Here is a 17,035-nt window from a genome sequence, read left to right as displayed (position 1 = left end):
ATACTGAAAAAACTGAAATACTGGAAATGAAAAGTTCAGTAAGCAAATAAGCCCTACACAAAGATCCATCAGCAGAATGGATCGGGTGAGAATAGATTATCAGGGGTTGAAGACAGGGCAGAGGAACTGAATACTCAGCTGCTTACAAAGATGAATTAATAACAAAACATGGACAGAACATTATAAAGCTGTTCAAAATGCCAAATATGATGCATAAGCCTAGAAAAATAAGAACAACATATTAGAGGAATAGAAATTCTTTTCAGTATAATTGAATAAAACTAGAAACCAGCAAGAGAAATGGCAGAAAATAACCCAATTGTGGAACAACACATAATTGACTGAGGATATAATCATCAAAGGACTCAAGAAAGAAAGAAAAAGATCATAGAATCAAGTGAATATTAAAACACAACACCCCAAATCTGTGGGATGCGGTGAAAACAACCTTAAGAGAGAAGCTTGTGGCTACCAATGCTTACATTAGCAAACTAGAAAGAATTCAGATAAATAACCTTGCATTAAACATTAGGGTTCAGGGAAGAAACCAAACCAAACCCAGAATCAGTAAATGAAGAGAGGCAATTAAGATCAGGGTGGAAATTAGTGAAATGGAAATTAAAAAAAAAAGAATACAAAGAATCAATAAAACAAGAACTTTATTGTTCGAAAAGATAAAGAACATTGATATACCCTTAGCCAAAAACAACCAAAGAATGGGAGTGAATGAATGACCAAATTAATACAATTAGAGATGAAAAGAGAAAGATTCCAACAGGTGCCAATGAAACTCAGAAAGTCGTTAGGACATACCTTAAACCTATACAATTCACTAAACAAAGTGGATTAAATTCTAAATAAAGTGGATTAATTTTTCAACAGACCTACAATCAACAATGAGATTGAAAAAGTAATAAAAATACTTCTCAATGAACAAAAGTCCAGGTCCCAGAAGGACTCATATTCCAATGGCCTTGATAAATTTAGGTGCAAAAACTTTCCATAGCAATACTTGCAAACCAATCAGAAAACACAGCTCTGTTAGTTCTTTCCTTACAACTGTGACAAAATATCTTTAAAATTCAATTTAAGGCAACTTTTCTTTTGGCTGATAGTTTGATGATATAGCTACTATGGCATGGAAATCGTGGCAGCAGGAGTTTCAGGCAGCTTATTATATTACATCCACATTTAGGATGCAGAGTGAGGTGAAGGTCAGTACTCAGCCTGCTGTCTCTTTTTGACTTGGTCTGATGTACCAGCAAATAGAGTGGTGAGCTTCCCAGTTCAATTAAACAAAATCTAGAACCCCTTCATGGACATCTTCAGAGACTTGTCTTCTTGGCAATTTTAGGTCCTGTCAAGTTGATGATCAATATTAGCCCCCTATCCTTTCAAGAAATGTACTGATCATTGACTTCATTCCAGAAATATGGGGGTGTGTCAATAACTGTAATAGGTCACATAAATGACATCAAAGACAGAGGTCACACAACCATCTCAAGAGATGCAGAAAAGAATTTTTTGACAAAAACATGTGCAACTTCTCTGGCCATCAGAGAAGGGGAATTGAAACTCTATTGAAATTCCCTCTCATCCCTGTTAGAATGACAGTCCTCAAGAAAACAAAGAGCAGTAAATGCTGCTGAGGATGTGAACAAAGGGGACAAATCACTTACAGGTGGCTGATGGGAAAGTAAACTAGTGCAGCCATTGTGGAAATTAGTGTGAGAACTTTTGAAGACAGGAAAAAATTGAATGTCTACCACAAGATCCAGCTATTCCTTTCTGAACGTTTTCCCCAAGAACTCCCAACTCAACTTATTACAGAGATATTTGGCAATGTTTATGGCAATACTGTTCACAATCACTAAGTTGTGGAGCCAAACTAGATGTCCAACAGGAGAGGGGCAGGTAAGAAACATGTTACATCTTATATACACTATGGAATATTTTTCAGCCATAAAGAGCAAAATTATGACATTTTCAGGAAACCAGGTACAACTGGAGAGAATTGTATTAAGTTAAGTCATATTACATATTTTCTTTAATTTGTAGTTGCTAGATTTTATATAAATATATAAAACCATGTATGCATATGTAACGTGAAAGAAAGGGAACTGTCTATGGGAACAAAGACTAATTGGTGTGCATGTGTTCAAAGTATAGACTGTCCTTATGCAACACAGTCCAAAGCACAATGAATATACGCAACGACAATTTAAAAGAGAGCGAATGGTTTCTCCCACAATAGGAAGAAGTGACAATAAGAGTAAATGCTCGCAAAGCTAATCACCTCGCTTTTTTTTTTGCCTTGAGAATAGGGATTCCTAATTATATACAATTTTGATTGACCCTGAAAGCCCAAGGATAACTAATTTTCAAAGAATATAATTTAAGCGCAACCATTTTTAATCCTATTAAAATATTCAGGCATTGAATGAGTATGAGAGGCCCCAGCTGGTAGGTCCATTTTGAGGGGATACTAAATCTAAAGAAGGAAGTCTTTTGCCACGAGTTGGGCCTTATGGGTCATGGAGTAGCCAGTTTCAGCCTTTTGTGCTCTGCTTACTGACTTAACACCATATAACCAACAACCTCACTCTTCTGTGCTTCTCACCATGAGCCACTCCTCCCTTACCCTTGCCTTCCCTGCCATGATGGACAGTACCCCCTCAAACCATGAGCCAAACTAAATTCTCCCTTCTTTAAGTTGCTTCTTTTGGGCATTTTATCACAGCCATGAGGAATTAACCAGTAGACAGCCTTGAGCTCAACAGGAGGACAGAGTTGTAGGGGTGGAAGATGCCCCTTAGAGCATGTGGATCCTATAGCACACTCAGTTGTAGCTTCTAGAAAAGTTTAGCTCCTGTGCCTATGAATGAGTCCTATGTGATGTCTATGAGGACTTGCATTAATGAAGAATTTTCACGGGTCTCGGGATAAAAACTTCAGGCAGAGTAACCCCATTATGGCAGGAATGGAACAATCTAGTCCACAAAAGAAACTCTGGGATTGGAGAGATGTCTCAGTGGTTAAATATCACATACTGTTCTTGCAAAGGGTCTGAATTTGCTTTCTAGTACCCACACTGTGTGCCGTGCACAATGCCCATCTGTGCTCTATGCACTATGATACAGTTCATGAGCTTCCGGCCAGAGGCTGGAGGTTGAAACACACAAACACCCACAGACAGAGACATGGACCTTTAGTCACTGGTAAGAAGCCCTTTATTCAATAGCACCATGGAGGCTTATATACCCAACAGTCAAGTGGGCCCACAGGTGAAAACCTTATCCTCTGATCCTCAAGGCAAGGCAACACATGTTCGTGAAGCAGAGCTGGTAAACAGCTTTGACACAGCTTTTAGTAACTCAAATCAGAAGGAAAGTAAAGATCTCTAGCGGGGAAGAGCAGCTGGAGGCCAGGACTCCAAATGGTCCCAACAACTGTGTAGTTAGTTCATAGTAATGTGTAAATCCAGTTCTAGAAGATTCTCTGGATTCTGAAGTTACCCGCATTCATTTGCATGCCCTGCTCCAGACGTACACCACACATAGTCTTTTTTTTTTTTTTTGAAAGAAACCTGACATATGGGTTGATGGGATGCCTACTTTTGTGAACTGTAGGGGTTTTTTGATCCTGTGGTAGCTGGACTCTGTGCATGGAGCCACAGTCTTTACAATGAAGTGTAGATGCTGTTTCGTGTGCTAGCTCCTCAGTCATGGGTAGAGCACAAGGGAGGAGGTCAGGCCTATGGCAGCTGTGGACAGGTAGCAGCTCTATCTTCATAGGTGAGCCTGATGAATATTCCCCAGAATTTTATAGCCTTAATTGTCAGAATTATTTTAAAATAGTTTTGGTGATTTCCTGGAAGTTTCTCCCTCACTCTCCTTGTTATGGTATGGCAGAGTTCCCAGACCAGTCAAGTTCAATTCACATGGTAAACCAAGAAGACCCATCTTTCCCCAAGGTCAAAGAAGGAAGTGGCCTATGGCGCCTTTAGAAAAAGGTTCTTTAAATATTTTATTAACCTTTCACTAGTGCAGGCCCATTTCTGTCTCTTCAAATATTTAAAGCAGCTCACTTAGCTTGGGAAGGCAGCTTCAGGGGTCTCTTGCTAGCTGTTGGCTGCAGGCAGATAACAGAGGTGCCCAACTACAGAGGGGGTATTCCCTCTAAAGGAGGGCAAACAGACTTGAGGAAGTGCAGGCAGACTCATGGCTATCATAGCTTGTGGCTGCCAGGATCCCAAGGTCCAAAAAGAAGGTTCGAGATTCCATCACTGTAGATGGTTTCCACCATCTGCTTCCTGAATTCCTTTTCTCAGAATGTCCTGGGTGTGAAGCAATAGCCACCCTGTGATAGTCCTCTTTCTTGGAGGGAAAGCAGGGGCTGAACTAGAAATCAGGGGCCATCTGTTCTGGCTTTATCAGCGATGGAGAAAGTCAGCAGTAAAAAAAAAAAAAAAAAAAAAAAAAAAAAAGCAATACGTGGAAGCATTAGGGTTCTCCAAGCTGTCAAAGCCTCTTACCTCCCCTCCCCTTCCCACCTTTTCCCCTACTCTCCCCTACCCTTCCCTTCCCTCCCTATACCCTCCCATCCCTTCCCTTCTTCTCCATTCCCCTCCTCTGGCCTCCTTTCCTTACCCCTTCTCTTCTCATCCCTCCCCTGTCCTTCCTCTCCCCTCCCTTCTCTTCCCTTCTTTTCTCTTCCCCTCCTCTCCCTTCCCCTCCCTTTCCTTATTTTGGCTTCACTTTCTCCCTCCCTCCTTCCTTCCCCCTCGGTTTCTTCTATTTTCCAAAAAGACCTCTTTTAAATGTAGTTCTAGACTTGTAAAAAGTGGCAAAAACAGCAATTTGTATTTCCCCTCATCTAGATTTTCACATTAGGTAATCATAGTTCAAAACCAGGAAATCAAGGTTACTCTGAGTCTATTAAATTTGAGAGAGGTCTTATTTAAATGTTACTGGCTTTCCTGCTGGTCTCCTTCCTGAATTCCTCCTATTTGAAGAGTCCCACATACAGGATCTCATGAGCTCTAGCCTCCTTCCCACACATGTGGATTTTTTTCTTTTTTACTGTGTCCTTCTGGATCTAATATTTTGGAAAGGGTTGTTCCAGGGAATCTCAACCTCCCCATGAGTTCCTTTACTTACTATACCGTAACATCCTGATCATTGCTTCCTCTGCAGAAGTGCCCTCTGGTGTATGTGCATGGTCATCTTGTTGCCACAGTTCTTCAATGCCATTTGGGATGCTGTGATCAAACCGGTTTGGTCTGTCTGTGCTTTGGGTTTGCCATCTGTTTGCTGGGCCCACTGGCCACAGTCTTTATGAGAAAAATGAGGTGACATTTATTTTTTGCAATTTACTTCTGAGTAATAGAATCCTCTCCAGCTGGTACACCTGTCTTATTGTGCTTACTGGATCTGTGAGTCAGGAATTTGGACGTGGTATAGAGAGATGGTTTATTTCTGCTCAATGGCGGCCCAGGTAGAAATTATGCAAAGCAGATGGCTTATAGAGTAGCTTGTCCATTTTCCACATTTTCTACGTCTTGGTGGGGTGGGCCCAGCTGTTCTTGTTTGGGACCATTGTCTGGAAATTGGTGCACAACTTGTCCGGCATAGCAATGTTAAGGGCACTGGTCCTGTTCCTTGGTGGATGATGATGTGCCTCAGCCACATTACCCTGTCTGGTCAGACTGTTAGAGCTGGCTGCAGCTTCTGCTTCCTATTAACACAGGAAAGTGATATTTTGTATAGCACCAACCTCTGTCCTCAGATTTCAGGCACCACCTATTACTGCCAGTTCTATCTGACAAATCATACCCACGCCCTCTCATATTGTCCTAACTTATTTTACCTGCGGATGAATTTGATCACACTCCCAGGGGCATTGCTCCAGCCATGGCATCCTTTGGTAGGCCCCCCTGTTTGAGCTCTGTGAGATTTTATCTGTGATAGGAGACGTTTGAGGTAGCTGGATCCTTTGACCCTCCACAGGTCTCCTATTCTTCCAGAGCACTGCATATGTGGATCTATCCTGTATATGGGCTTGGTTTTGCCATGGCTTTGTCCTTCCTAGAAAAACATTCTTTAGCATGTGTAAGTGAATTCTAGCAATCTAGAGTCCAGTAAACTTTCCCTTGCCAGTTCATATTCTAAAGACCTCCAAGATTATTATTTTTCTGTCATGGGTGACAGTGTCTCCCATAAGTAAAGGCTTTGTTTAGTTAATGCCCAACTCAAGTGGTTCCTCTTCTTGGAATTAACTAGGTCAGAGTTCCCTATCAAATTTCTAGTACCTCAGTTTTCTAATAACACTCATTATAATTGTAATTGAGAAAGCTGATTATGGATTAACTTCTATGTATATTATGCATGTAAGCTTTGTGAGTGTAGAGGTGTACTGGCTATATCCTATTTCCCATGACGACTTCTAGTAGGTGCTGGAAAAAGATCCGCTCATCCTTCCCACCAAACCCTTTGTCCTTTGCTTTCTCTCAAGAATGGCAACAACAAGCATTCACAGTCAAGGACACTGGCTTTCTTCTAGCCTAGTTCAAGGCTGGCATCCTGTGACAATAGGGCATTTATTGCCTTACACATTTTAGAAGAATATTTGCTGTCTGCAACAAACATTCTGTGTTTTTCACCCAGAGGACAAGATGGCCCTCCTCAGGCCCGGACACTTTGCAGATGAGCAGATGAAGGGGTTCTCTGGCTTTCATTATTCTTGTTCTGCTACTGAGCCACATGACTGCCCCTGCAAATGACGCGATGCTCTCTAGATCATGTGCGGACTTTGCTGGCCTCTCTCCCACCTTTGGGGTAGTGTTCAAATGCCAGCTTTCCTGAGAAAGCCTCGCATGTTAGCAGCAGTGAAGGAAGTCGTCTCGTCCTCTCCTTGGTGCTAAATGGCACTCTTTCCTCAGTGGCTACAACAGAGAGCCATCTTACCATGGAAACTGCAATGTGGAAGTTGGCACACAGCTCCCTGTTGATAACTAGCGCGGGCTGGACTGTTAGCACTGTTGATCACGGCAGCTCACAAGTCAGAAATAACCAGCTCCAGGAAGCATTCATTCCTCACCCTCTCTGTCAACATGAACTTTAAGATACTAAGTAAGTCATACGCTCCGAGAGCGGCTTGTTGGAAATACAGTCACAGGAAGACCTGTGATATCTTGCTGCGAGGCTCATCGCACATTCCCTACTGAAAGTCTACCCATTCCTTCTCCCATTCAAGCTTTCAGCTGCCCCGCCAGTATCTGCAGAGCCCGTTCTTGAGGCCACATCTTAGGCATACAGTAAATGACAGCAAGACCACTCTGCTCCTGGTATTCTTGTCACATAGGAGAAGATGCTGAACATCCAACTCAACAGTTTGTCTAAGGAACTCTGTTAGATCTCAAGGCCGTTCTGACTACTGAAAGGCCTTTTCAGGCCAGGGATTAAAGGTGCTCGCCAACAACATGATGAACTGAGTTCAATCCAGAGCCCGCACGATAGGAGAGAACAGAAGCTTGAAAGTTATTCTCTTTTGTGTTGTATTTCTCCAATAGTTCTCTCTTCTCTCAAAAAAGCAAAATAACTCTCTCTTTCTCTCTTTCTCTCTCTCTCTCTCTCTCTCTCTCTCTCTCTCTCTCTCTCTCTCACACACACACACACACACACAGCAAACCTTTTTATTTTATTTAGATCTGATGCTTACAGCATTAAATTTTGGTTCTTTGTGGCTTAAGACAGGAAACAGAAATCTTTAATAAATAAATAAATAAATAAAGACAGGAAATATGTATACTATTTGTGTCTCTTGAGAATTGTATGTGGCATTTAGGGAACTTGAGCGTGGTTCTTTTATTTTAGCCTTATGTAGACTTATATAAAAGTGTATTTTTTTTCTATGTTGAATCCACAGTTCTTTATATTCTGAGTGTGGGACCACTAACAACTTTTGGGGGGTCTAGGCAACTTCCATATCAGACTCTTGTTGAATACATTTTGAGTATATTGCAATTACCAGGTAGGAAATTCAAATTTTAATGGGCTTGTTTAGAAAAAAAAAAAAAGCTTTGAGGGAGACAAGACAAGGCAGATTTAAGAAACAGGACAGAGTGGTTGTGTACAAGCCTAAGGAGGTGAGGCAGGGGTCTCCACTTGGTCTCAGGAATCATCCTGTCCCAACTATGTATTTGATGGTTTTATATTCACACAAAGTAGACGTTTTCAAGTCTATTAAATACTGGGCAAACTACTGTTGACTAAGGGCATCCTGTGGCTTTTCTCTGATTTTGTGACAGTGAGGAAGAAGCTATAGGTCCCGTAAAATGACTCTGGAATTGTCTGTTATATAAATACATTGTATGTGTTCTGTTTCACCAGCACTTAGAAAAGACAGGTCACAAAACGCCCGTTCCTGGCAACCCAGCGTATGTAAGGACAAGAATGGGTCCTATTGACCTTCTCTCTGGTCACCATCTTTTGCAGAACCACACTTTCAGAATGTACTTGAACTTTTCACCAGATGGGACCTTTACAAATGTGATAATAGAACATAAAAATACTCAGTCTTTTTCATGCTTAAAAATGACACTTTCTCATTGAATCCTCCCAGCAGCCCTTCTAGGCCTTTTCAGTGCAGTTCCAATTATCAAAAGGTCTTTTAAGGCCAGCAAGATGGCTCAGGGGGTGAAGCTGCTTGCTGCCAAGCTGACAGCCTGAGTTTGATAACTAGAACCTTCACGGTGGGAGGAAAGAACAACCCCCCATCCCCAAGTTGTCATCTGACCTCCAAGCTTGTACTGGGCTGTGTGTGGGTGTATGTGCACACACACATAGACACATGCATATGCACATGCACACACACACACAAATAAATGTAAAGTGTAATAAAAAGAGAAAGGTCCTTTCACATCAATTAATAATTAATTAAAACTTTCCTTTTTTCTCGTTCAGTTGATTGTCCTGATATAACCACACGGGCATCAGAGGAATAAGCTAGTTCCCTACTTCAGTGTTTCTTATTTGAATACACTATCGTGCTGGATTTCTTCAAACATTCTTTTTTTTTCAGCTAGTTAACTTTGCCTCCCACCACCAATCCTTCCATTCCCTTTGTATCTGTCCGTTATGCTCGCAACATGGTTGTTCCCTCTATGCATAATTTCCCGTTTTATTTTGATTAAAATATAATGACGTCACTTTTCCCCTTTCTTCCCTCTTTATCTTCTCCCTCCAGCCCCTCCCATGTCTCTCCCCCTCCTCTCAAACTGGTATCCTCTCTTTATTTGATTATCATTGTTACACATATATGGTTATATATGCAAACATATAAATATAGCCTGTTGAGTCTGTTTCATATTGCCTTCATGTACATGACTTCAGAGCTGACCCTGCTATACAATAACCAGTTAAGGGGATCTTCCTGGGAAAAAATGGTTTTCCCTCCTTCAGCAGGCATTAGTTGTCTGTAGTTCTTTGTCTAGGAATAAAATCCTACAAGAGTTTCTTCTTCTGCTTTGCATTAGCATGTCTATTGCTCTTGCTATCATTCAGGTGTTTCCTTAGGCTATCATATTGTTGAGGAATCACGGTTATAAAGTTTCTGTTCTTTCTAGGAGACACAACTTTGCAGTAGACTTCCTTGTCCTCTACTTGTTACAATCTTTCTGCTCCCTCTTTCTCAATGTTCCCTGGGCCTCAGGTACAGAGGCTGGGCTGTAGTTGTATCCATGGGGTCTCAGATCTCCCACAACATGCATTATGCGTAATTATCTCTGCATTATAATGAGTTGTGGTTTTCTAGAATGGCCTTGGTTTACTGCAGAGAAGATCATTTGATAAAGGGTAAGAGCTGTACTAACCTCGGGGTATAATGCCAAGTTTTAGAATGCAGTTGGGAATTTTGCTGGTCTAGTGAAGTGCCACTAGTATGTTCTCCTCTAAGACCCATGACCTCACTGGCCCCAGATAGTTGGCAAGTTTCCAGTACTGAACTCCTATTGAGTGGGACTTAAGTTCAACCAGACAGCTGTCAGCTCCTGCCAAAACAGGAATGCGCTGTTATATTGTTAGGGCTATCCTGCTGAGGGATTCATCGTGATTCATGGGCATCACAACTGCATAGGACTGTTGATTTTTCCCCTTCTTTGGCAGCGTGCACAGCAGCTGATACTACAAAAACCAGAACTCAGGAGAGTTTCAGGTTAAGTCCATCTTCCACCTTCCAAGTTCTGCATCTAAAATGTGCTATGTCCTCAGCAATAAGAATTTGTCTTCAACCTTTGAGAGGCAAGCAAGGGCAACAAGAATGGTCTTTATTGTTTGGAGAGTCACTTAGATTACCCTGACCAGCAGCTCAGACAAAGGTGTCTCATACCTGGTACTGAGGTTCAGTTGGATAGTCCATGGCTCTTGTAGGGACCATTGGAAACACAAGTGGCATAACTTCATTTAAGATATATATTCACTTCATTAAAACATATAGTACAAATTCTATATGTAATTTATGTTGTATTATATAAATTTAAGGTATATAATTACATGTTTAAGATGTGTATAATCATATATATATAATTTTAGGTAAATAAAAGTTAATATGATTCCTTGAGGCTTTATCAAACATCCTTAAAGTTACTTGTCCCTTCTTTCTCCCTCCTCTTCTGCAGTGATGTCTTTCTTTCTCCACTCCCCAAATTTTGCTGTCATTTTTTTTTTATGTGCGGCTCTGGAGACTGAGTGCAATATTTTAGGGACCTGATGAATGATTGCATAATGATCTTATTGTATTAATCAGAGCGTTTTCCTCAGGATAATGGATGTGTTACAGCTTAGGGTTCAGAGCCTAGATGCTCACTATCCTGTAGCTGTGTGGCTTTGAACCATTTGACCTACTTGGCCTTTTATTTTGGTTCTCATCTTTAGGGCAGGATCATGCTGTTTGAGAAGCAGATTTGTTTTGAGGATTGATGGTGATATTGGATAATGCATGTGATGCTGGCTGTACTAAGAATAATAACGAGTTCTGATTTGGTAAAAGCATACCATGCTGGTCATTCATATAGGAAGTTTTATCTATAGACCACTGTTGACTTATCTTCTTTGTTAGTTCTTATGTCTGGTCTCTGTTCTTTAGGTCAATGGTTCTTCAGCAGATCTGCATATTAGAGTAACCTGGAGAACATTTAGAAATTTTAGTGACCAGGCTATACTTTAGAACTCAATGGAACCATCATTTTGTCTTGTTTTGGTTTTTGGTTGTTTGATTGTTTTGTTTTGTTTTTTTGAGGTAGGATTTCTCTGTGTAGCATTGGCTGTCCTGACACTCATTCTGTATCTCAGGCTGGCCTTGAACTCATTGAGATCTACCTGGCTCTGCCTCTCGAGTGCTGGGATTAAAGGTGTGCACTACCATTGCCTGGTGGAACCATTAGCCTTATGAGTGATGTTTCATTTCATTTCATTGGTGTTCTCAGGCAAAACCTGAGAACCATTGTGTAGAGCTGTGCTTTCAAAGGGCATGTCAATGCCATTGAATGCAGCATAGGCTCTGTTAGTCACTTTATATAAAGCTCATGGGCTGAGCATGTAGCTCAGTGGTCAAGCACTTCCAAGCATGCAAATATATACACACAAGTCAGTGGCTACAACCAACTAATTAACAAATCTCAATAGCTTTCCTAATTCAACTGCAGTTTATTTAGTACTCAGGACAAATTCAATGTGGATGTTTTTGGTTGGCAGGTGGATTCCCATTTTATGTTGCTAATTTTTATAATTTTTCCTAAACAATTGTTAGCATTTTCAGAGAAATAGAATAATTCAGAGTCTTCCTGTAGTGCACAAAGTATCTCTCTGTCTCTGTCCCTGTCTCTGTCTCTCTCTGTCTCTGTCTCTCTGTATCTCTGTCTCTCTCTCTCTGTGTGTGTGTGTGTGTGTGTGTGTGTGTGTGTGTGTATCTAAAGAGAGACCAGAGAGGGAACCAGAGAGATACTTTTGTGACAAGATGGGATAAAAGTTCAGAGATGCAGAGTAAAGCTGATAGTATAGTTGAAATCCAGAGTTCCCCTGCCTCCCCAGTCTTTCCTATTTGGGAGAAAGCATGTTTTTATTCCATTGCATTAGGCTGGCCCAAATACCAGAGAGCAATCTGCTTTACCCAAAGCCTACCACTCCTTTGGGTCAATGTCAATCAAACCTAGACCACCCTCAGGGAAACACCCTGGATGATGTTTGACCTGGATGTGGAAGTGTAGCCTGGCCAAGCTGACAGATGAAATGAGTCACTACAAACATGAATGAGTAGATTTCACCAAGTGGACCTGGATGTGACCTTTGTACCTCCATATTCCACCAAATAGACTCAGCAGATAACTCACTCTTCCCAATAAAGGACAGACACTGTAAACCATACTTAGATATGAGCCCAAGAGAGGACCCAGGCTGTGGAGTGTCTACTAGGCCCTACCACATCTGCTCCAGAAATGCTTCCACTCCCAGCTTTTCCTTGCCAGAGACAAGAGGCTCCTTTGAGCTCAGGGTCCCAAAATTAAACAAAAGGCAGGCAGACAAAAGCACCAAGAGTGTTGCTCAGTACCTGAGCACCGAGAAAGCCTGTTTTATCATGGCCACAGGAAAAAAGTTTAAGGGAGAGGCTTACAGGCATTTTATATTTGCTTCTTCTTCTTTTCTTCTACTTCTTCTTCTTCCTCTTTTTCCTTTTCCTCCTCCTCTTCCTCTTCTCCTCCTCTTCCTCCTTCTTGTCCTCCTTCTCCTTTTCCTTCTTCTCCTTCTCCTTCTCCTCCTCCTCCTCCTCCTTCTCCTCCTTCTTCTGTGACTTTTTATTAATTTATTTATTTGTAGTACATAAACTTGGTTTGGGCTTCTAAATTTTGAGTGATAGGCACAGGGTGTATGCGTGTGTGTGTGTGTTTGTGTGTGTGTGTTTGTGTGTGTGTGTACATGTCATGGCCATGTAAACCCGGACATTGGGTGCCACCTCTATTGCCCTCTAGCTTATTTCCTTGAACCAGGGTTTCTCACTGAGCCTGAAGTTTACAGCCCTACCCCACCATCAAAGTTGGTAGCCAGAAAGCCACAGTAATCCTCCTGTCTCCCCCAGATCCCAACTCGGTTATGGGCACAAGGGGCCACACTTGCCAATTTGTGTGGGTGTTGGGGTGTTGAAACTAAATCTCCAGTCCAAATGTGCTCGTAAAGGGAACTGGCAGTGTTAATAATATTAAAGACTGCATAGCCATGTGGTGAAGAGTCTCCCATCCCCCCAGGCTAGAGACATTCTGGGATTAGAAACTCTATCCAATTTACAGAATGAGAAGAACATAGGCAGGGTAGTGTTTCCTATGAAGGATGGGAGAAAGGTGGAGAAAAGACAATTTCCTTTATGGGGAGGCTGTTTTTGTTTTTTAATTACCCTGAATGAACATTAGAACCTCCTAGGGAGGGCTAGAGCTCTTGCCCTATAACCGCACCCCCTGCCCTCGCCCAGAGAGAGGAAGGAAAGAAGGGTGGTGAAGGAAAGAGGGAGGGAGGGAGGGAGGGAGGGAGGAAGTTTAAGGAAGAGAGGAAGGGAGGAAGGGAGGGAGGGAAGGAGGGAGGGAGTGAGAAAGAAATGGAAAGAAAAGGGAAGGGAAAGAAAAGATCATTTGGAAAACCTCATGAACATTGTTTTGCCTGGAAACCCACCCCAAACATTGCTATTTGCTTGGCCTGCAATGGATCTTTGTTTTTCTTTTTATTGCGGTGGAAAAAAGGCCATCAGGCAAATGTATGCAGTGATAAGTCTTATGCCTCTAATATCTTACTGGGTTAGAGTTGCTTCTTCTGGGCAGGGGTTGCTTCCTCTTTAAACCTTTATTCCCGGAGTTAAGCATTACAGCTGCCAATATGTTTGGTTGTATATTTAAATATCACGCTGAAACGTGGTCTTCAGTGCTGAGCAGCACTGCAGAACGGAGCCAACCACATAGCAGTCAGGTGGTAAAACACAGACTACCAAAGGTCGAAATGCGGTTCCTATTTACAGTAGAGTTGGAGATTAACCACTGTCAGGTAAAGGGAGTGTGGACTGTCGAATAAATAGCAACTCAATGTCTAGGTGACTTTTTTTTTTTTTCTACTGTGAAGCCCAAAGTAGGTGTTCTTTGACCTTCTTTGGAATTATTCCCAATTTTGAGCTTTTGAGATTTTACTAAATTAAGAATAAGACATGTGGATTTTTTTCACAATTTAGTTTTTCACAGTCACTAAGCTTTTTAAGTAGGTACATATGGTGGATAGAGGCATACGGTAGGTGAAGAGCCAGCACAAGAATGCTTTCCTTTCTTTTTGACACATCTGGACCTCACTTATCCCCCTGCCTCTGCTTTCGACCTGACAAGTACAGATGGTGGAGGTCATGAGGTCATACTGTGCAATGGACACCTAATCCTTCCTGATCGGTACTGGTCCTGAACCAGGGTTTCTGCCAGCACTTTATAGGGAGCTGTCACTCAAATAAATGGCCCTCAGAAGGCTACATCTGTAGAGGCAGCATGGAGGATGGGGGGCTTGTGGCACCTAAGCCGGGATGTCATCGTGCCTGCAGAGTGTGAATTGTAGCTACAGAGACATAGGTAAAACACAGTGGAGAGCCCTCCCACTGGAGAAGAACCAGGAGATCACTCTTGTGGTGAGTCATACCTCCCGTCCTGAGCATCCTAATCAGAGGTCTCAACCATGATTCCCTAGACCAGAAGAAATATTAGCCCCAGACAACTGGACAGAAATTAAAAATCTGGAACCTGGCCTCAGGTTACCAGAGTCTGAAACACAGATGGAGAGAGGAAGACTCAGAGAAGAACTTTAGACCTTATTCCAGCCATTCTCAACCTTCCTGGGACTGCAGCCCCTTAATATACAGTTCTTTATGTTGTGGTGGCCCCGAAGCATAGGGGTAATTTCGGTGCTGTTATAGATTAGAATGTAAATATCTGATATGTGATCGCTGAAGGGTTGTCACCCACTGCCTTAATCCCCCTGGGTGATCCAGAATTTGGCTCAATTTAGAACCATCGCTTCAAGTAAGTCTGGTGCCCCGGTGTGAAAAACTTGGTCTCCAACCTGTGGTGCTATTGGGGGAGTGGGGAGGGGCCTAATGGAAAGAGGTTAGGTCATTGAAGGAGAAGCTGCAACCTGGCTCTTTCCTTTCTGGCTACATCATAAACAGACACCCTCTTCCCTCTGTAGTACATGGTGTAGGCATGGGCCCACGCAGCGAGGGCAAGTCACCCTGGACTAAAACCATTTCTTTTTCTGAAGGCCAGCATTGCTAGAGCACCAGAAAACTGACTAAGGTGGATAACTATGATGGCAGCGGGGACCCTAAGTATTAGAAAACTGCCTGAACTGGGTGGTGGTGGCATATGCTCACCTTTAGCTCCAGCACTAAGTGGCAGAGATGGGCAGAGCTCTGTAAGTTCAAGACCAGCCTGGTCTACACGAGCTATGCAGAGAAACCCTGTCTTGAAAAACCAAAATGGAAAAAAGAAAGAAAGAAAGAAAGAAAGAAAGAAAGAAAGAAAGAAAGAAAGAAAGAAAAAAGAAAAAGAAAACTGCCTGAAACTGTCTTCTCTTGTGGAGAGCCATTCATTGCCCTTTTTCCTGTTAGCTTCTTGTGCCAAGTTTAAATGGTCTCGAATGGCCTGGTCCGATACGGTTCTGGCTCCGGATTGAGCAAAAGGTTGCTATTTTAGTCTTAATGCCTGCATGGTTAAGTGACTAATCAGTGCCAGTCATGTGACCGCTCAGGCCTTTAGGTTTAATTGGAACCTTTATTTTTGCCAGAGAAACATTTGAAAAGGTAAAACTGAAAGTTGAGAAAGTGCCCGTGAGCGGCCTTTGTTGGCACTGCGCATTTTCCGTTTCAGTGGAGTCTCTGCTGCCCTTGTTAGAGGCTCTTTGGAATCACTTGGGATTTAATTGAAGGGAAGGGTGCTGGCAGCGTGAACTGGTGTGACAAGGTCACAATGGCTGTCTCTCTTTGCACCTTACTTCCCCAGGACTCCTGGTCTTCAGTGACCCAAACTCTACTTGGCTGCTGGGGCTGCTGGAAAGAAAAGGCCACTGCTTAACAGCAGGCGTTTATTTTCTCCCCATTCTGGAGGCAGGAAGCCCGTGATCAACAAGCTGGAATGTGCATTTTCCGGTGAGGGCTGCCTCCCTGTTCCGTCCCTGTCCTCACATGGCCTCCCCTTGTGTCTGTGGAAAAGTGAGGACTGCTCCAGCTCTCTGGAGTGTCTCCTTATTAGGCCACTGGTCTCCTGGGACCAGGGCTCTGCCCTCTGCCCTCCTTTAACCTTAACTACTCCCCAAGAGCCCTTCCTCCAACTGGAGCCACCCCAGGGGGTTATGACTGCAATATAGGAACTCTGGGGTCACAAATACTTATTCTGTATTTCCACCTCAGTGAAATGTCTCCCGGGTAATCGGGAGTAATTACCCTGTCAAATAATAACTGAACGCTTAGGAGCGGCCATTAGGATCGCTGGATTCAGGACTCTGCATTGGATTTCTCAGTGTCCATTTTCCTTCTTTCTTTAAAGATGTGTGTGTGTGTGTGTGTGTGTGTGTGTGTGTGTGTGTGTGTGTAATCATATATATTACCTGTGGGGGACAAGAAATATTGGATTCCTTGGAGCTAGAGATACAAGTGACCACGAGTCACGCTATGTGGTAACTTGGAACTGAACTTGGGTCCCTTGAAAAAGCAGTACATTCTCTTTTAGCCACCAATCCATCTCTCCAGCCCCTATTATAATTTTTAAGGATGACCAGATGGCCACATCAGCTTTAAGTGATTCTACTATAGACTCTGTGAAAACGTCACTTTAGAAATGGTTTAATTTGAATTTCCAGAACCCTGTTTTGTTCTGTTTGTTTGTACCCCCAAGTTCTTTCTGGACCAGAAGGCCAGCAATGTGGACTTGAACTTTGGTACTGCACAGCAAGGTTTGGGGTATATATGTCTG

The 17,035-nt window shown here is 42.5% G+C and overlaps 1 protein-coding gene across 4 annotated transcripts in view; it reads left to right on the top strand.

The window, feature by feature from the left end:
• Rgs7 (regulator of G protein signaling 7) overlaps nt 1-17,035 on the top strand; it is a 351,190-nt gene that overhangs the window by 98,679 nt on the left and 235,476 nt on the right. Inside the window, exon 1 of one of the 4 annotated variants that reach the window (XM_050142892.1) lies at nt 14,544-14,697. The exons of 2 other annotated variants lie outside the window; for them this stretch is intronic. In XM_050142892.1, coding sequence (XP_049998849.1) covers nt 14,596-14,697 — 102 coding nt within the window. In that variant the 5' untranslated portion in view covers nt 14,544-14,595. Of the gene's footprint in view, nt 1-14,543; nt 14,698-17,035 lie in introns of those variants that run through there. One more of the 4 variants, XM_050142893.1, reaches the window with a different exon arrangement.

Source organism: Alexandromys fortis, unplaced genomic scaffold (assembly GCF_014885135.2).
Source record: "Alexandromys fortis isolate MF-2015 unplaced genomic scaffold, M_Fortis_MF-2015_v1.1 scaffold_51, whole genome shotgun sequence".
Taxonomy (NCBI): Eukaryota; Metazoa; Chordata; class Mammalia; order Rodentia; family Cricetidae; genus Alexandromys; species Alexandromys fortis.
The sequence above is the reverse complement of the archived record's forward strand: the minus strand, read 5'-3'. Positions and strand labels throughout refer to the sequence as shown.